This window comes from Scyliorhinus torazame, chromosome 6 (genome assembly GCF_047496885.1).
Source record: "Scyliorhinus torazame isolate Kashiwa2021f chromosome 6, sScyTor2.1, whole genome shotgun sequence".
NCBI classification, from domain to species: domain Eukaryota; kingdom Metazoa; phylum Chordata; class Chondrichthyes; order Carcharhiniformes; family Scyliorhinidae; genus Scyliorhinus; species Scyliorhinus torazame.
In genome coordinates this window covers 118,010,584-118,030,914 of record NC_092712.1, presented here as the reverse complement: position 1 = coordinate 118,030,914, position 20,331 = coordinate 118,010,584, and the positions used below count along the sequence as shown (strand labels likewise).

Sequence of the window (20,331 nt, the reverse complement as noted above, 5' to 3'; positions counted from 1 at the left end):
AGTCATTACTGACTAACTGCTGGTCTCCGAAGTTGGGACTTTGCGGTGTTGTGTTGAAGGGAGACATTTGTCCCTGCTGTAGGTATGATTCAGGTTGTGTTATTTCCATTAACTGAGGATCAATGTCTTGTCCATTTTTTAAATCCGTACTAAAACACTGGCAATTGTCAGTCTGCTCCTTGCAAGTTAAACATACAAGTAATTCCTTTAGCAAATCCTCTGCATCCTTCTGTGACCGTGCAGCATTATTAATATCTCTTCGGCTATAATGATCCTGAAGGTCAGCGCATAACCCTTTTTTCTTCGGGCTTGGAAGAGGCGATTGCTTTGGCTTGTCTTCAGTTGGGCTTGAACAGTCATCAGCGCTGTGCCCTTCATTGTAGCATGAGAGACCGTCATGGTCGTCCTGCTGTGCAGTGGAGCATGGTAGGCTGTTATAGCCTTCTTGCTGTTCACGTGAGCATGGCAGACTTGCATCGTCTGCCGCTGGTTGGTCAGGGGAGGTTGCTAGACCCTCATGGTCTTGTTCCTGCAAGGACTGCGCATCGGAGTCAAGCGTTTCTTCTATCGTGGAGGCTGTCCACGAGCTCTCTGTGGAGGCTTGTGACACTGGAGTCACTTCTTGTTCGTGCAAGGACTGCGCTCTGGAGTCTTGCGTTTCTGCAATTGTGGAGTCTGTCCACGTGCTTGCTGTGGAGGCTTGTGACTCTGGAGTCACTTCTTGTTCGTGCAAGGACTGCGCTCTGGAGTCTTGCGTTCCTTCTTTCGTAGAGTCGGGAACGCTGAGCGGGACGTGGACCATGCTCTGTGTGGCAGCAGGCCGCTCTCTGTGGGCTTGCACCGCTCCCTGTCTCCTAATTTCAGGCTGCAGCATCATCCTGCACTGATGAGTTGGGACGTCATATCTGCTGGGTTGAAGATCTTCAAATCCGAAAAATGAATCCGCATCTGCGTCGGATTCAATGTGAGGGTCGCCAATGTTCAACACGAAAGGTTCGTCCGAGTCATAGTCGTATAGGACCATTGAGCTGTAATTGGGCTCGCGAGGTCCAGAAAAAATGTAAAGATCGGTATCGAAGTATTCGAGGTCGGAATCATCGACTTGTGCGAAGGTAACTGCTTGTTGCAGGGTTCTTCGGAGGTCAAATTCATCTCCTGGGTCAATTTGCGGCAATGTGCTGTCATTCCAGGTGAGGGAAGGTTTTTTTACAGCTTTAACAGATTTTTGTTTTTTTGATTTGGGACGTTTCCCTTTTAAATTGGATTTGGGACGTTTCCCCTTTAAATTGGTGCGGTCTGGGGCCTCTGACATCCTGACGCTCGGTATGTAGCACGTAGGAAGCGACTGCGCATGCGCAGACGAAACTTCCGGTTCTGCGCACTTCTCGCGCAACTGTGCTAGCGTGATACCTTTAGCAAGATGGCCGCCGACCTCGACCCAAATCTCTCTCAGGCCCGGGATTTCGGCCATGAGGTGAGCACTGCCACTTTTCTTACCTTTGCTTGCCGATTGGAGTGTGTTTTCCTCACTGTATTTGGCGAATTTGTTCAGGACTGCCTGGTAATCGTACCTTTGTTGCCTCCTGAAGAACTTGAATTTTGTGAAGATTTCTTTTGCTCTTGCACCGGCGATGGTGAGGAGAAATTCAATTTTTTCATCATCAGCCAGGTCGTTGAGTTCGGCTGCCACCAGGAATAATTCAAACGCTTGCCGGAATCACCGCCAGTTTTCGCGGAGATCGCCGTGGCACTGGAGCGGCTGCGGAACCGGGAGCCAATACATCTTGCCTGGGTATTGCTGGGTGTCTCTGTACACTGAGGTATGCCGGCAGGTATCGATCCACTCCTGTACCATGTGGTGTTGGGTGCTCTGATGCACAGATGAACCAACACAGTTGTATTTGGTACAACGTTATTTTATTTCAACTGCTATTTACAGTTCGGTCTGGATACTCTGCACGTGGTGACTCCCTGTGTGTGTAGTGTAACAGGTCCTGTCCTTGTCCTGGTCTCCAGCTCTACTGGCCACCAGGTGTCGTGTTTCCTCTCTTATACTGTCTCTGTCCTTGTCTATGATTGGTTGTCGTGTTGTGTGTGCTGATTTGTCTGTTGGTGTGTCTATCATGATATGTGTGTTTGAATATCATGACAAAAAGAATCTCAAAAAATGTATTAATTCACATATAACAATTGCACGTCCTTCCAACATTTAATGGTTGTGCTGTTCTGTGATTCAGCAAAGCAGTGTGAAAAATAATTTGTCATGATGTTTTATACTATTGTGATTATATATGACTGTCAGAAACACTTTGTTTTACTGAAATCAAAACTTCCAATGTCAATAAGAGGTTTTGTTTGCATTAATTTTCAGTCTTGGATAACCTTGTTTGACCAATTAATTCACTCTGCTTAAAGGATTTAACAGACTTTGCTTAATGTGCAGGATTCTATCACTGGAGAGGTTGTAGATTTGCTGCAACCGTATCTGGATATGGATGACTACAATCTTGAAACTGCCAAGAAGGTGTGCGGCAATGTTGCAGGTCTGTGTTCGTGGACTAAAGCCATGGCAAGCTTCTTTGATATTAATAAAGAAGTGCTTCCACTGAAGGTAGAGTATCAATGCAGAAAATTAAATTGCACAACTTATAACTCTAATGTACAACACTAATGTACAACACTATGTGGAATGGTTTGACTGGCAATTTACTCACTATAAAAGCATTTGGATGATTGATTTTATGTTGCTATTCATAGGAGAAATAATACCTTGCTGTTTCTAAAGCTTTACATTGTAAATTGTGACCTGCTTCCATTTTTTTGGCACACAAATTGCAGCACAATCTAGACAATATCTATGCAAAAATATATAGAGAGAATACACATTAAATGCCCTCTGTAAACATTGGAAGTCCACTGGATGCAAGAGCATACCACCAGCTGTGTTTACTGTAATTAAGTGCAATATTTAGTTGTTTTATTTTTAGTTTCATGTGCTCCAAATTTAGTTGTTGAGCTGAATATTTATGCCTGCATGCAAATCAGGAATTTTTCATCAAAACCCAACTTGTCCTGGGTTGATTATATTATTGCAAATGTGACTGTTTTCATGAAAGTCGAATGATTTTAATTTGCATTTCATGTGAAGTACTAAGTTAACAGATAATGGTTTTTTACATGCCAGTGGAAATTCAAGTATCCCAACTAAGACATAGTTACTTTGTTCATACTGTTTATTTACTTTGCTGTGTCTATTTGGAAAAAGGCAAATCTGACTCTTCAAGAGGCCCGATTAGTTGTTGCCAAAGAGGAATTAGACAATGCCCAAGTTCAGCTAGATGACAAGCAGCGGGAGCTGGACGAAGTGCAGGCCATGTATGACGCTGCCATGTCAGAAAAGCAAGCACTACTTGATGATGCGGAAGCCTGTAGGAAGAAAATGAACAATGCCACCGCCCTCATTGAAGGCCTTGGTGGTGAAAAGGTAAAACTAAATTTGCCATAAACCCAATACTAATGTTCAGTACAGACCATTTGTTGAATGTGTTGTAATAATTCAGTAGTTATGTATAAATTTAACACAGCAATAAAATAAAATATTCCACCAACGGTTTGGAGGTGATGAGGGCATATTCTATTGATGAGGGATTCGCCAAGCAGGAAGCCCAAAAAGCAAACCCTTCAGTGTTTGTCTGCGGGGGCTGTACCTCATTCAAAGGTGGTCCATGCCTGCTTGAAGGACTTTGCATCAGGAAATGGTGAGGCCTGCTGAGATTGCCCCCCATCTTTTTTTTTCTTCCAAATGCCCCATTCAACCCACCTCAAACCAGCAACCTCCTTCTGAAACCCTCAACCCATACTCAATAAACTGAGGTCTGGATCCCTCAGTGATCTTGGTCTCTGGTGGGTGCATGGATGGCAACTGCCATCACTCCCGCTGGTGCTGATGGGCAAAGGACAGCTGCCGATCCCTGGCAGACTGGCAGTTTTCGGTGGGTGGGATTTCTACCTCTGGGCGCTAAACCTCAGGAACGGTGCTGGCTAGTGAAGTCCCGGATTGGCACTTAATATGACTGGCCTTCCCCAACAGAGATGACGCAGGCTACGGAGTTAAAATTGTAAATTAAGTTGGGAAACAATTCAGTGAAACCATTTAATATTAATTTCATTAAAAATATCTCAGATTCGGTGGACAGAAAGCAGTAAACTTTTCCAGGATCAGATCACTCGATTAGTGGGCGATGTATTGTTAGCCACTGGATTCCTCTCCTACTCTGGCCCATTTAACCAAGAATACAGGAACCTTTTGCTTCAAATGTGGAAAGAGGAGATGAGCAGCAACAATATTCCATATAGCGATGTAAGTGAATGTTTCAAATTGTATAATATTCTCCTATTTTGTTAAATCAAATTAAGTAATCTAACTGTCTGGTTGCATTTGCCAAATAATTGAAGTTGAAGTATTTACAGCTTAGAGTTGTGTTCTCAGTTTGACACTTGGGTATAAAAGGAATGGGTTGCACATTGTAGAAACCAGCTGAGTTTCACTTCCATCAATTTCAATGGAAGTAAACACCGGTCAGTTCCCAAGTGAAAAATGTAACCACTGATGTCTTCGAAAAACAAGAATCTTTTGAGAATTGTAGCATGCTTAAATGTTTTAAAATATTTTTAAACAAATTGGTTGAATAGTGGCAGATGATGTGAAAGATTGATAGGAATGGGTAATAATGGGGAAGATTAATGAGACTCATTGCTTTTAGCACTGATGACTTAGGTTGTTTCATTTCTGAGCCCAACCAGCAAACAGAGCCTGACAGCTGTAAAAAAGTAAACCATTTCTGAAGAATTGTCCTCAGAATTTGCTTTCTACCTCTGTAGGATAGTTTATGATTATAATTATTGCTGTACGCAGGGGCAGATTGTCAAGAGGAAAAAGGACAAGCAAATGTAAAAACATTTTTTATCCTTAATCAGTCTATTGCTTTATTCTTTTGCAATCTTATTCCTCCCGTCCTGTATTTTGCCATCTTCGACTTTTCTGTGCAGTTTTTTAATAATCTTTTATTCTGTCTTTCTAACTTTTCTTTGTTATTGCGGTCAGGACAGTATTGTTCGGGGCCATAGGGTCCTGAAGAGAGGTTGAAGGTGATGGGGGTCACAAAATCCAGCATGTGGCTTCCCATCGCCTACCCATCCAGCCCCAACGCCCAATCTGTATGAAATTTTACTGCTTGGGGGCTGGTGGTGGGGGACAGGAGTGGCAGGAGGAGGTCCATGCCATGTGATAGCTCAGCAGCTTTAGGTGGTGTCAGGCTCAGGGGCAGGGGTCCTCCTTTGTGACTGGAAATCCTGCCTCCAGCCTATCAACGGCCAATTAGCCTGCAAAATCCAGGCCACAGAGGAAGCAAAATAGAGAACTATGGAAGGAAGGTGGGAGGACAATCAACAAGAAAAGTAGAAATGCAGATAAACAGCTATGGGTTTCACAGGATCAGCTGAGTGAAGGGATAAGTTTGAAATAAATGGAAATAATTGGGACGACAGCAAAGCAGAAAATTGATTTCCTAACTACCCCATCCTGGGAGGAAATGTTCTGTTTTATTGAATGGTTAGCTATTGATTTGATATCATTGTGCAATTCAAGCCACGTGTGAGATTCTGGAGGTGTCCTGGCTCTTCGTTGAAAACTAGCATTCTAATTGATTGATTCCAAGATGATAACAAACAAAGAATTAGCTCACAGATTCTACAATTAAAAAAAGTCCTGAACATCTTTGGAAATAGTATTCATGCAAATGCAGACATTTTTTAAAGTTAAATGAGCAACGTAAGGGAGTCCAAATCGAGAGTGAAGTAATCACCAACAAATCCAACAGGGAAGTTGAGAGCAATCTCTTTACCCAGAGAGAGCTTAGAATGAGGAGCTTGATATCACATGTAGCAGTTGAGGTGAATAGCATAGATTTATTTAAAGGGAAGCTAGATAAACAAGTGAGGGAGAAAGGAATTAAAGGTTATGCTGATGGAGGTGGATGAAGGAGGGTGATAGGAATCTCGGGCGGGATTCTCCGACCCTCCGCCGTGCTGGAGAATTGCCGGGGGCCGGGTGAATCCCGCCCCGCTGCCCCGCCACCGGCTGCTGGATTCTCCGGCGCTGGTTTTTCGGCGGATGCGGGAATCGCGTCGCGCCGGTCGGGGGCCGATGGCAGTGGCCCCCCGGCAATCCTCTGCTCCGCGATGGGCCGAGTGGCCGCCCGTTTTCGGCCAGTCCTGCCGGCGTAAATCAAACAAGGCCTTACCGGCGGGACCTGGCTCTGCGAGCGGCCTGCGGAGTCCTCGGGGGGGGCGCAGGTGGTTCTGGCCCCGGGGGGGTGGGTGGTCCCCCCCACGGTGGCCTGGCCCGCGATCGGGGCCCACCGATCTGCGGGCGGGCCTGTACCATGGGGTCACTCTTTCCCTCCCTGCTGGCCGCTGTAACGGTCCGCCATGGCCGGCGCGGAGAAGAACCCCCCCTGCGCATGCGCTGGGATCATGCCAGAACACGCTGGCACACCCACGCACGCGCCAACCCGCGCGGCTGGTGGAGGCCCTTCGGCACCGGTTGGCACGGCGCCAACCCCATCGCCGCCGGCCTAGCCCCTGAAGGTGCGGAGGATTCCACAACTCCTGGGCGACCTGACGCGGAGTGGTTCACGCCACTCTTCAGCGCCAGTACGGCCCGCCCCGCCGGATAGCGGAGAATCCCGGCCCTCATGTGGAGCATAAACACCAGCATGGAACAATTAGGTCAAATGGTCTGTTCCTGTTCTGTGTTCCATAAGTCTATGGGCACAAGCCTCTCATCAGCCTATGGCTGGTTTGGTGGAGGGTGGGAATGGGGAATTCAACAGGAGCCGAAGATTAGGAAACCAGCCAGCGTAAAAACTATTCACAATTCTAATGGTGGATTAATGTCAGCTCTGTTCTTCCACTGTCTGTTGCCATGAATGCCATTTACATTCATTTGCCTTTCATGGATGCTCATTAAAAGAGCTACGTACTGGCATCCCGTCAGGCCTTCCAATCTTGTTCCACACGCAGGAAATCGCATTGGCATCAAAACATATTGAAAAAGAGTTACGTGCATAAGCCGGACCTCAGTTTGCTTCGAGATGAGTGCAACATATATAGCCTACCTTCCATAGCATTGTGTCTCTCCTGTGGCACCCCACGACAAACCCTCAATTTGAGTCCAGCTTTTCAGTCTGTATAAAGCTCCATGCCTCATCGGGTGTTTCAAAATAGTGGTGCCGATCTTGGAACGTTACCCACAGTCGCGCTGGCTGCAGCATACCGAACTTCACCCCCTTCCGATGGAGCACCGCCTTAGCCCGATTGAAACCAGCTCTCTTCTTAGCCACCTCCGCACTCCAGTCCTGGTGAATTTGGATCTCTGTGTTCTCCCACCTGCTGCTCCGCTCTTTTTTGGCCCATCTCAGGACACACTCTCTGTCCATAAAGCGGTGGAACCTCACCACTACAGCCCTTGGCGGCTCATTGGCTTTGCGTCTCCTTGCCAGGACCCGATGAGCCCCATCCAGCTCCAGGGGCCTCGGGAAAGCTCCCGCGCCCATCAACGAATTGAGCATCGTGCTCATGTATGCCCCGGCATCGGGCCCCTCCACTCCTTCAGGGAGACCCAGAATCCGAAGATTCTTCCTACTCGACCTATTCTCCAGGTCCTCAAATGTTTCCGGCCACCTCTTGTGCAGAGCCTCATGCGCCTCCACCTTCACCACCAGGCCTAAGATCTCATCCTCGTTCTCCGAGGCTTTTTGCCGCACCTCCCGAATCGCCATCCCTTGGGCCTTCTGGGTCTCCACAAGCTTCTCAATCGCCACCTTCATTGGCGCCAGCATTTCTGTCTTCAGCTCCTCAAAGCAGCGTTTAAGAAACTCCTGCTGCTCCTGCGACCACTGCGCCCATGCTGCTTGGTCTCCACCCGCCGCCATCTTGCTTTTCCTCCCTCGCACTTTTCGCTGCTACAGGATCACTTTTCTAACCGCTCCACTCCTGGTCCAATCCATATAATGTCGGGGGGACCTTGCTGTCACCTTCCCACACTGGAAGCCGTCGAACAATTGCGGTTGGGGCCCCTCTGGAGAGCCCAAAAGTCCGTTCCCGGTGGGAGCTGCCGAATGTGCGACCTACCTAGGCATAGCCGCAACCGGAAGTCGAAGTTGGACATCCTGTTAGTTAGGTTGTTCTCTGTCCATCAGTTCAAAGATTTTTGCACCATGACTTGCTGGAATTCTGAATAACATGTCTAGGGCAACAGGAAATTGGAAGCTCAGTGAATGTTGGGACCAGCAGTATATCTCCTTAGCCAGTGTAATTTGAGGATTGAAAAAGAAATAGAGGAATGAATGGAAGAGAGAGTGAATTAGAATGGAATCAGGTGCAGTAAGAGAACATTGTATCCCCCCCCCCCCCCCCTCCGTCTGTGACAAGTTTGATGGTGTGGGTGGCATTTAATCAGGTGAGAAACCCTGCTCCCTTCAAGCCTTCACTCCTTTTAAGTCCAAGCACACTTAAATGCTCATGCCGGTATTAGCCCTGGTGGGTGTCTGAACATGCAAGAAGTGCGATAAGGAAACCTGGGCTGTGTTGCTCGTGGGCTCCTGAGGAAGTCCTTGTTCAAAATCATAGTGCCTGAAGGAGAGGCCCTTTGAGAACTTCCCTCCACCCTTTCTGACGTCCTGCCATCAATCACCTATGCCTTGGGATTCAGCAGTGATATGAGGCACCAGCGTGGATGGGTGCATTACCAGCAGTAGCCACTGTGTCTCTGGTGGTGCTGACATTTAATAGAACTAGCGACTTTTGATTGGCTGGCAGATCTCAGGAGCAGCACTGACATTCCTGGGGGCCTTGATCCTGAGGAAGGCCAGCAGTTGTCTAGTTATGTGCCTGAATGCAACTAGGTACAGTGGGGATCTCATCAGCTAACTAGCCTGCAGGTGAGACCCCAGTCGCCTCCATTAAATGCTTCCTAAAAAGAAAGAAAAATCAGATTGAGAGAGGGAGAACAAGGAAAACTAAGAAAAAAACTAAAATATTGACATTATTTAGAATCTGTAAGAAGAAAATACCCCTTTCAGAAAAGACTCAGAATAGTTTTCATTGTTCACTTTATGGACTGGAGAGGTTGATTGACATTGCATGAACAATTATCATGTCATTAAAAGGGTGCTTATGCTATTTATCACAAATTTATCTGGTGATTTTAATGGACAATTAGTCTGGAAATCTATCAAATTCTTGAAAATGATAGGAAAGCTCATGATGCAGCATAAATCAATAAGCAAGTTCTGGAAATCCCCAACTCACAGCATATTCCCCTGAATTTGCTGGTTGAATTGTACATTAAAGATGGAATTTAATGCCTTCTCCTGAGGCAAGTTTAGAGTTGAGGGACAGGCTGTGAGGTGGAGACCCTGTCAACTTCCCGTTTTTGCACAGATCCTGGGCAGGAAGGTTCGTGGGCAGTCTTCCTGCCCTGATGGCAGTTGAGGTCCTTATGCGTGCATAAAGTCCTGCCCAGCCTCTCAGCCAGTGACCCCTTCCCCCTGACCCCCATTCTGCCCTCACTCACCTGGGTCCTTTGTTGATCCTGGGCCTCAGGTGAGTGCATTGGCAGCAACTGTCACTTGAGGCTGTTTTCGTTAGAGAGAAGAAGGTTAAGAGGTGACTTAATTGAGGCATACACGATGATCAGAGGATTGGATAGGGTGGACAGTGAGAGCCTTTTTCCTCGGATGGTGATGTCTAGCACGAGGGGACATAGATTTAAATTGAGGGGAGATAGATATAGGACAGATGTCGGAGGTAGGTTCTTTACTCAGAGTAGTAAGGGTGTGGAATGCCCTGCCTGCAACAGTAGTGGACTCGCCAACACTAAGCGCATTCAAATGGTCATTGGATAGACATATGGATGATAAGGGAATAGTGTAGATGGGCTTTAGAGTGGTTTCACAGGTCGGCGCAACATCGAGGACCGAAGGGCCTGTACTGCGCTGTAATGTTCTATGTCCTATGTTCTCTCGGTGGCACTGCCTGCAATGGAGGGTTGTGGCTCTCTGAGTGGAGGCGGGGAAAATCTGGTCTGGCCCCTTATATAATGGGCCTTCGCCAAAGAGGGCGATGTGGTGCTCTCGCTGGCTCTAGCCTATTAAAGACAGAGGGAAGTGATACCGTGATTACCAATAAGGGATAGCTGTCTAGAACCTAGGACCCTGGAGCTGTGAAGCAATTGTGCTATCCACAATGCTACCATGCTGCCCTGCCGTGATGCACTATCAATTACCACAAAGACGAGAGTAGTGGAATAATCGAGGCTTTATTGAGCAAAGATGTGTTGCCTCCTGTAGCTGCTACCAGAATGGCTGCACACACGGCGAGCACACACATTTATATGCCACCTACTGGGCGGAGCCAGAAGGCAGGGATTTACCCATGTCCCTGCCTGCAACAGTCGTGGACTCACCAACACTAAGGACATTCAAATGGTCATTGGATAGACATATGGATGATAAGGGAATAGTGTAGATGGGCTTTAGAGTGGTTTCACAGGTCGGCGCAACATCGAGGGCCGAAGGGCCTGTACTGCGCTGTAATGTTCTATGTCCTATGTTCTCTCGGTGGCACTGCCTGCAATGGAGGGTTGTGGCTCTCTGAGTGGAGGCGGGGAAAATCTGGTCTGGCCCCTTATATAATGGGCCTTCTCCAAAGAAGGCGATGTGGTGCTCTCGCTGGCTCTAGCCTATTAAAGACAGAGGGATGTCATACTGTGATTACCAATAAGGGATAGCTGTCTAGTTAACTGAGTACTTTGCATCTGTCTACACGGTAAATGAAGAGGATAAAATACTAGAAGGGAAGTTAAAAAGAAATATAGAGCAGAACTTTTTGGATGTGATAAAAGTATAGAAAGTGGTGGTCGAGAAATGAATGGGATTTCAAATAGACAGGTTTCCAGGACCAAATGCTTTCCATGTTAGAGATTTGAAAGAAATAGGTGAGGAGACTGTTGGTGCCTTAGCCATCATCACACAAAGAACTCTTGATTTGGGAATTTGTGCAGTTGGACTGGACAATTGCAAGTGCCCTGCCGTTATTTAAAAACGGTGGGAGAGGAACCAGGTAATTACAGACCTGTTAGTTTAACATCAAATATCAGGAAGTTACCAGAATCTATCATTAGGGACATTGTGACTGAATGCTTGGAACAATATGAGCTGACCAGAGATGGCGTGGATTTGTGAAGGATAAGTCATGTCTGATTAATCAACTTGAATTTGTTGAGGAGGTGACTAATGTAGTGGATAAGGAAGTATCTCTGGATGATAGCTATATGGATTTCCAAAAGTCATTTACTGAGATTCTACACTTGAGATTCTAAGTAAAAATGGAAGCTACAGAATTGGAGGCAATATTGCAACGTGAGGTGAAACTTTTTGAGAGTTAGTCTTATGACACCTTGGGCCAGTGCATGGTCAATTCCAACCCCACTTGACCCAGAGTCGCAACGCGGTTTAAATTAACATTTATTTTAAAAGTCTTTGGCTACCTATTATGCACAGTCACCAGGTTTGTAAATTTAAGCATGTAATAACCTGCAAAGGACTCATCCAGCTGGGGATGATTGCTCCCTGTGCTCAATTGGACTGAGTTAACCCAGCACTAGCATAAAAGGCCGGAAGCTGTGGAGCCAGCTAAAAGGCACAAAGTACTGATGGAAGGTAACCGGGCCCTGTACATGTATGATGCTGTTGCTGAAATAAAGGACTTTTAAGAAGCTCATTGGACTCGCATGGTTTTATCACAAAACACAATTAACTTTTCATTTTTAACAGTAACTATAATTAAATAGGTAACAAATACAACTAGTTAACTACTATCTAATCTCAGAATAAAAATATCTTTAAAAAAACTACTATCTAATCTCTAACTCTCCCCTCTTTTAACTCTCCCCAATCTCTATACACACACACAAATACACAGAGCAGAAAGAGAGGGGTAAAATAATGATGAAAGTAAAAGGATAAGAGTCTTTGGTTCAGATGGATGTCTTCCAGTTAGGTTTTTCTTCAGTTTAGGCAATCAGATTTTTCTTTCAGCTTGCAATGGTTTTCGCTGTAAAAGCAGGCAGCCAGCATTCGAGAGAGTTAGCTTCTTCTTTCAGATTCTAGAAGCCTTCAAACAGTAGGGAGCATAGAGAGAGAATTGCTTCCACCTTGACGGTTGTGGTAGTATGCATTAGGGGTCATGTGGGACTGTGAAGCCGTGATGCTGTTGGCTGACAGATCCCGGGTCCTGGTTGGCTGTTGATCCCTAGCTCCGCCCTGAAGGCGGAGTATAAGAACCTGGGCTTCTCCCCGCAGCTCCAGTCTGTTGCTGAACTGCTGGGAACAAGTCACGCTTAATAAAGCCTCATCGACTTCATCTCTATTCGTCTCTCTCGTAAGTCATTGTGCGCTACAATTTATTAAGCGTGACTTAAAGGACTATGGAGCTCAGGATCGCCCCGGAATGCCTGCGGATCAGCCCCCATGCAGTGAACGCGGCAGCAGTTTTTAAACACTGGCAGACTTGTTTCGAAGGCTACCTCCGAACGGCCCCCGGCCGGATCACAGAAGACCAGAAACTACAGGTCCTGCACTCAAGGGTAAGCCCGGAAATTTACCCTCTTATAGAAGACGCAGAGGATTTCCCGACGGCGCTCGCAGCACTAAAGAGCGTCTACGTTCGCCCGGTGAACCAGGTCTACGCACGCTACCAACTCGCAACGAGACGGCAAAGTCCCGGAGAATCGCTAGAAGAGTTCTACGCCGCGCTGCTAATTTTGGGACGGGGCTGCGGCTGCCCGCCGGTAAACGCGACGGAACACACGGACATGTTAATTTGCGATGCGTTTGTGGCAGGTATGAACTCTCCCCAAATCCGCCAAAGACTTTTAGAAAAAGAGTCGCTAGGACTCTCAGAGGCACGGGCCCTTGCAGCCTCCCTAGATGTGGCCTCGCAAAACGCCCGCGCCTACGGCCCCGACCGCACGGCAGCCCCTTGGGCTCCGTGGACCCCCGTTGCGACAAACCCCCTCCCCCCCTCCCTCACAGGCTTGCGCGGTTAAGACGCCAGACCATCCCGGGGGGGCCCGCTGCTATTTCTGCGGGCAGGCGAAACACCCCCGGCAGCGCTGCCCGGCCCGCGCAGCAACTTGCAAGAGCTGCGGGAAAAAGGGCCATTTTGCGGCTGTGTGCCGGTCCCGGGGGGTCGCCGCTGTCCCCGGAGAAGAACGAGTCCAGTGCATCCCATACGCTCCCCAACCCCCCCCAGCGCCCCATGTGCGACCCGTGGGCGCCGCCATTTTGGGTCCCGGCCACCACGAGGGGAGGATGGGCGCCGCCATCTTGTGACCCCCCAGCCATGTGCGATGCATGGGGGTGGCCATTTTGTCCACCCCCGACCATGTGCGATCCGTGGGGGTGGCCGTTTTGTCCACCCCCGGCCGCGTGCGATTCATGGATGCCGCCATCTTGGATGACAACAATGGACCCAAGCATCGACGGCTCCACAGGGTCCGAAGAAGACGCTGAGACACTACGACCACACCTGGCCTCGGTGACGCTGGATCAAGCATGGCCCCGGACGCTCCAGACGATGACAACAACGGTGCTGATCAACGGACACGAGACACCTTGCCTGACCGACTCCGGGAGCACCGAAAGCTTCATCCACCCAGACACGGTAAGACGCTGTTTTTTGACCATCCGTCCCAGTACGCAAAAGATTTCCCTAGCTGCAGGATCCCACTCCGTAGAGATCAAAGGGTTCTGCATAGTGACCCTAACGGTGCAAGGAAGGGAGTTTAAAAACTACAGGCTCTACGTCCTTCCCCAACTCTGCGCGCCCACATTACTGGGATTAGATTTCCAGTGCAACCTGCAGAGCCTAACGTTTCAATTCGGCGGCCCAATACCCCCACTCACTATCTGCGGCCTCGCAACCCTCAAAGTGGAACCGCCATCCTTGTTTGCAAATCTCACCCCGGATTGCAAACCCGTCGCCACTAGGAGCAGACGGTACAGCGCCCAGGACCGGACATTTATCCGGTCCGAAGTCCAGCGGTTGCTGAAGGAAGGCATAATCCAGGCCAGCAATAGTCCCTGGAGAGCACAGGTGGTAGTAGTAAAGACCGGGGAGAAGCAAAGGATGGTCATAGACTATAGCCAGACCATCAACAGGTACACACAGCTAGATGCGTACCCTCTCCCCCGCATATCCGACATGGTAAATCGGATTGCTCAATATAAGGTCTTCTCCACCGTGGACCTCAAGTCCGCCTATCACCAGCTCCCCATCCGCCCAAGTGACCGCAAGTACACAGCCTTCGAGGCAGATGGGCGACTATACCACTTCCTAAGGGTCCCATTTGGCGTCACGAACGGGGTCTCGGTCTTCCAACGAGAGATGGACCGAATGGTTGATCAACACGGGTTACAGGCCACGTTCCCGTATCTCGACAACGTAACCATCTGCGGCCACGATCAGCAGGACCACGACGCCAACCTCCAAAAATTCCTCCAGACCGCAAACGCCTTGAACCTCACATACAACGAGGACAAGTGCGTGTTTAGCACTAACCGGCTGGCCATCCTGGGATACGTAGTGCGCAATGGGATAATAGGCCCCGACCCCGAACGCATGCGCCCCCTTATGGAATTTCCCCTCCCTCACTGCTCCAAAGCCCTGAAACGCTGCCTGGGGTTCTTTTCATATTACGCCCAGTGGGTCCCCCAGTACGCAGACAAGGCCCGCCCACTAATACAGACCACTACCTTCCCCCTGTCGACAGAGGCTCTCCAGGCCTTCAGCCGCATCAAAGCGGATATCGCAAAGGCCACGATGCGCGCCATCGACGAGTCCCTCCCCTTCCAGGTCGAGAGCGACGCCTCTGATGTAGCTCTAGCGGCCACCCTTAACCAAGCGGCCTTCTTCTCCAGAACCCTCCACGCCTCAGAAATTCGCCACTCCTCAGTGGAAAAGGAAGCCCAAGCCATAGTGGAAGCTGTGCGACATTGGAGGCATTACCTGGCCGGCAGGAGATTCACTCTCCTCACTGACCAACGGTCGGTAGTTTTCATGTTCGATAATGCACAGCGGGGCAAAATTAAAAATGACAAGATCTTAAGGTGGAGGATCGAGCTCTCCACCTTCAACTACGAGATCTTGTACCGTCCCGGAAAGCTGAACGAGCCGTCCGATGCCCTATCCCGCGGCACATGTGCCAATGCACAAATAGACCATCTCCAAACCCTCCACGAGGACCTCTGCCACCCGGGGGTCACTCGGTTCTACCATTTTATAAAGTCCCGCAACCTCCCCTACTCCATGGAGGAGGTCCGTACTGTCACCAGGAACTGCCACATCTGCGCAGAGTGCAAACCGCACTTTTTCAGGCCAGATAGAACGCACCTGATCAAGGCTTCCCGCCCCTTTGAACGCCTCAGTCTGGATTTCAAAGGGCCCCTCCCCTCCACCAATCGAAACACATACTTCCTGAACGTGGTGGACGAGTACTCCCGTTTCCCTTTCGCCATCCCCTGCCCCGACATGACAGCGGCCACAGTTATTAAAGCCCTTAGCACTATATTCACACTGTTCGGTTGCCCCGCATATATCCATAGCGACAGGGGGTCCTCCTTCATGAGTGACGAGCTGCGCCAGTTCCTGCTCAGCAAGGGCATAGCCTCGAGCAGGACAACCAGCTACAACCCCCGGGGGAACGGGCAAGTAGAGAGGGAGAACGGCACGGTCTGGAAGACCGTCCTACTGGCCCTACGGTCCAGGGATCTCCCAGTTTCACGGTGGCAGGAGGTCCTCCCGGACGCTCTCCACTCCATCCGGTCGCTGCTGTGTACCGCCACTAACCAAACGCCTCATGAGCGCCTCCTTGTCTTCCCCAGGAAGTCCTCCTCCGGAACGTCGCTGCCGACCTGGATGGCGGCCCCAGGACCCATCTTGCTCCAGAAACATGTGTGGGCGCACAAATCGGACCCGTTGGTCGAGAGGGTTCATCTCCTCCATGCTAACCCGCAGTACGCCTACGTGGCGTACCCCGACGGCCGACAGGACACGGTCTCCCTGCGAGACCTGGCGCCCGCGGGCAACACGCACCCCCCCCCCGACACCGATCACCCCCTCCCTGCCACCGCCGAACCCCGCGACCGCCCCCTTCCCGGGAGGATCGGTCCTCCTCCCATGCCCGACCAGGAGTGAAACAGAAGCAGACACCGAAAAGCTCCCGGAGACGACAACGCGGGAACAAGCACCTGCACCAACACCGGGGCTGAGGCGATCGACAAGGAAGACCAGACCGCCCGCTCGACTCGTGGCATCGGTGTAACACAAGAATGTTGTGGACTTTAACGAGAATGTTTTTTCCTCTTACGAGTATTGTAAATAGTTCACAAACCCTGTACATAGCCTATTGTAGGGCAAAGTGTAGAGCATTGAAAGGACATGCCACAATTTTTCTTCCCCCAGGACCAGCCTTGTAAACCCCTACCACCATGCGAAACACCACCCGCCGGGTTCATTTTTAACAAGGGGTGAATGTGGTAGTATGCATTAGGGGTCATGTGGGACTGTGAAGCCGTGATGCTGTTGGCTGACAGATCCCGGATCCTGGTTGGCTGTTGATCCCTAGCTCCGCCCTGAAGGCGGAGTGTAAGAACCTGGGCTTCTCCCCGCAGCTCCAGTCTGTTGCTGAACTGCTGGGAACAAGTCACGCTTAATAAAGCCTCATCGACTTCATCTCTATTCGTCTCTCTCGTAAGTCATTGTGCGCTACAACGGTCTAGTGGCTTCTCTCGGGTTCTCTATGAAATACTCCACTTGACAGGAACGTGTCGGACGATGGCAGTCCCTAGCCAATCCATTGACTACCTGCCAACCAATCAAATCAAACCCCTCCAATCTCTTGGGTGCCATAGAGTCTGGGTTCTTCTGCGCAAAAAACAAAACTTTATAACACGATCGGCGGGATTATCCGACCCCCCCGCCGGGTCGGAAAATCCCCGGGGGGTGGCGAGAATCCCGCCCCGCCGCTCCGACGCCTGCTGCTGTATTCTCCGGCGCTGGCTTTCGGGCGGGGGCAGTGGGCCCCCCGGCAATTCACCGGGCCCCGATGGGCCGAGCGGCCATCGGTTTCTAGCCAGTCCCGCCGGCGTGGATTGGACACGGTCCCACACGGCGGGACTTGTCTGGTAGGCCGGCTGGTGCGGTCCTCGGGGGTGCGCGGGCGGATCCGGCCCCGCGGGAGGGGGGGGGGCCCACCGTAGCCTGGCCCATGATTGGGGCCCATCGATCTGCAGGCGGGCCTGTGCCATGGGGGCACTCCTTCCTTCCATGCCGGCCCCTGTAGGGCTCTGCCATGGCGGGCGCGGAGAAGACACCCACCTGCGCATGCATCAGAATACGCCGGTCTGCACATGCGCTAAATACGCCGACGGTTATGCGCATGCGCTAATGCACGCAGTCCCTTCGCCAACCCCTCCGGCACCAGCCTAGCCCCCGGAAGTGCGAAGAATTCTGCAACTTCCGGTTGGCCTGATGCGGGAGTGGTTCGCGCCGTTCTTGGCGCCTGCGCCGAGCCAATTTGCTGATTGCGGTGAATCCCGCCCAGTGTACTATTTTGACTTCCTTAATTCTTCTGCTTGACTTAAAGGTCTGTCTCCATTAATGATCCATGAATCAAAAATGATTAAGACAAAACAAAAGAAATAGGAACTAAGTGAATCAACAGGAAGGGCCCTGACAGTTAGGAATTGATGAATAGGGGCAAGGCTGATTTTAGTGACACCACAACTGCAGAGGATGCACTTCCTGCATCTGTCTTTTGTCTTTGCACTGCCTGTGAGGTCAAATCCAGTGTCAGAAACTGAAGCCTGCCACTCTGAAATTTGTTCAAAGAAAGGCAAAAGATTTAACAACAAGTCTGATCCCAGGTTGTTGAGTCGAATGCAATTTCTATTACTGCATCAAAAAACAGCAATTGAATGAAAACCACGTACCATTTTACCTGATAGCTAAAAACTGGAAATCTTATGGTGTCTGGTGCATTGAGCTTTATTTTTCTGGAATGCTCGCTGCCCAACTTTCAAAGATGAATGATTTCAGGTTTCGCTGAGCCACTAAGGAGCAAGCCTGAGAGGTCCAACGAGCCCTCAGGAGAAGATGAGCGTGGGGAGGCAGCAGACAGCAGACCACCAGTGGATAGAAGGAGAGGAAAAGTAGTGAAGGGAGAACAGGTACAAACAAGTGCTGGCATCTGCTGATGGGCACACACCAATTACATCAGAGGGAGAGACCGTGCATGTGCCTGTGGGCGGTGTGCGCAAACGCAACAGTTTGTGACACCTGGCCGATTGACGTCAAGCGTTATTCCACAGGGAAGATGGGTCCTTACTCAGTTTGACAAATGAGATACATGGTGTTCCCCAGGGATCTGCACTGAGCCCTCAATTTTTCATCATATTTATCATTGAAGGGGGAATAGAGAGTTGTACAAGTGAGTTTACAGATGGTAATAAATTGGGAGGCACAGCAAGCCGTGCAGGTCAGGGCAGGAAGTTATGAAGAGACAGAGACAGATTAAGTGAGTAGTCAGAACTGTGACAAATGGACTTCATTGCTGGCAAGTGTGAAGTCACCTGCTTTGGATCTAAGAATGACAAATCAGAGAATTTTCTAAATGATGAGAAAGCTGGACAATGTGGAAATTAGACAAGAGCAAAGAAATTTAGGTGTCTATGTACACAAATTACTAAAAGCCAATGGACACATACAAAAAAACAACTAAGAGGCTGATGGAAAGTTGACCTATCTTTCAAAAGGGACAGGAATATTAAAGGGAATACACCATGAGGTGTTGCGGCCGACATTCTCCATACGTTCTTCCGCCGGAGCTGAATTGGATGAGATTTGTCTTCCAGCTGGGAGCGCAAATCATGGAGCAATTTAGTATGCTTCACCATGCAAATATATGCATGGCAAAGAATATGAGGGATTTCCGAGGGAATCCCGCTATCGTGCCGGCATTTTGAGTGGGTGGCCCGACAGCGAAGTCCAGCGGCTGGCCAACCCACCACACCGCTAATCAGCCCCCCTAACCCCTTGCCCATATCACAAAGTATCCGCCAAACCCAGATTTTGTGTGTGCCTCCCCTTCCCCCAAGTACGGTGGTGATCTAATGTCCCCCCTAAGGTACCCCTAAATACAGAGACCTCCCACAGGGACCACATAAATAGGGAGTTCACCCCTCCCAGGCATCCTCTAAACAGGGAAACCCCCCTGAGATCTCCTAACTAAAGGAACCTCTCCCCTCCACCCCACAGAGACCCCCTAACTAGAGGGACCCCAGCAGGAACCCTCCAGCTGGAGAGACCCCCCCATCCCACAGGGACCCCCTAACCCACGGACCCCTCAGAAAGAGACCTCTTTCTGGAAGCTAGAGAGCAGTCCAGACAAGGGCAATAAAAAATTACAGTTGTAACACTTACCGAGAAGCACCTCGGGCAGGATTCTCCGCGAACCGACGGGGTGGGCCAGTCCGGCGCCGAGAAGTGGCGTGAACCACTCCGGCGTCGGGCCGCGCCGAAGGTGCGGAATCCTCCTCACCTTCAGGGGCTAGACCAGCGGCGAAGTGTTTGGCGCCATGCCAGCCAGCACGGAAGGGCTTGGCACCACGCCAACTGGCACCAAAGGGCCTCCGCCGGCCGGCGCGAGTTGGCGCATGCACGGGAGCGCCAGCGTGTGCTGGCATCATCCCAGCGCATGCGCAGGTGGGTTCTTCTCCGCACCGGCCAAGCCGGAGGTTGACAGCGGCCATTGCAGAGGGAAAGAGTGCCCCCACGGCACAGGCCTGCCCGCAGATCGGTGGGCCCCGATCGCTGCCCAGGCCACCTTGGGGTCACCCCCCGGGGGCCAGATCCCCCCGCGCCCCCCCCTCCCCCCAGGACTCTGCTGGCCGCCCGTGGAGCCAGGTCCCACCGGTAAGGACCTGTTGTGATTTATGCAGGCGGGTTTGGCCGGAAACGGGCGGCGATTCAGCCCATCGCGGGCCAAAGAATCGCCGGGTGGGCCGCTGCCAACGGCCCCCGACAGGCGCGGCGCGATTCCCGTCCCTGCCAAAACCCCGGCGCCAGAGAATTCGGCAGCCGGCCTGGACGGGATTCACGCTGCCCCTCGGTGATTCTCTGACCCGGCGGGGGGTCGGAGAATCCCGC

At 50.4% G+C, this 20,331-nt stretch overlaps 1 protein-coding gene across 1 annotated transcript in view; it reads left to right on the top strand.

The window, feature by feature from the left end:
- dnah5l (dynein, axonemal, heavy chain 5 like) overlaps positions 1–20,331 on the top strand; it is a 585,621-nt gene that overhangs the window by 403,777 nt on the left and 161,513 nt on the right. Inside the window, exons 59-61 of the mRNA XM_072508719.1 lie at positions 2,444–2,611; positions 3,266–3,484; positions 4,184–4,360. Coding sequence (XP_072364820.1) covers positions 2,444–2,611; positions 3,266–3,484; positions 4,184–4,360 — 564 coding nt within the window. The remainder of the gene's footprint in view (positions 1–2,443; positions 2,612–3,265; positions 3,485–4,183; positions 4,361–20,331) is intronic.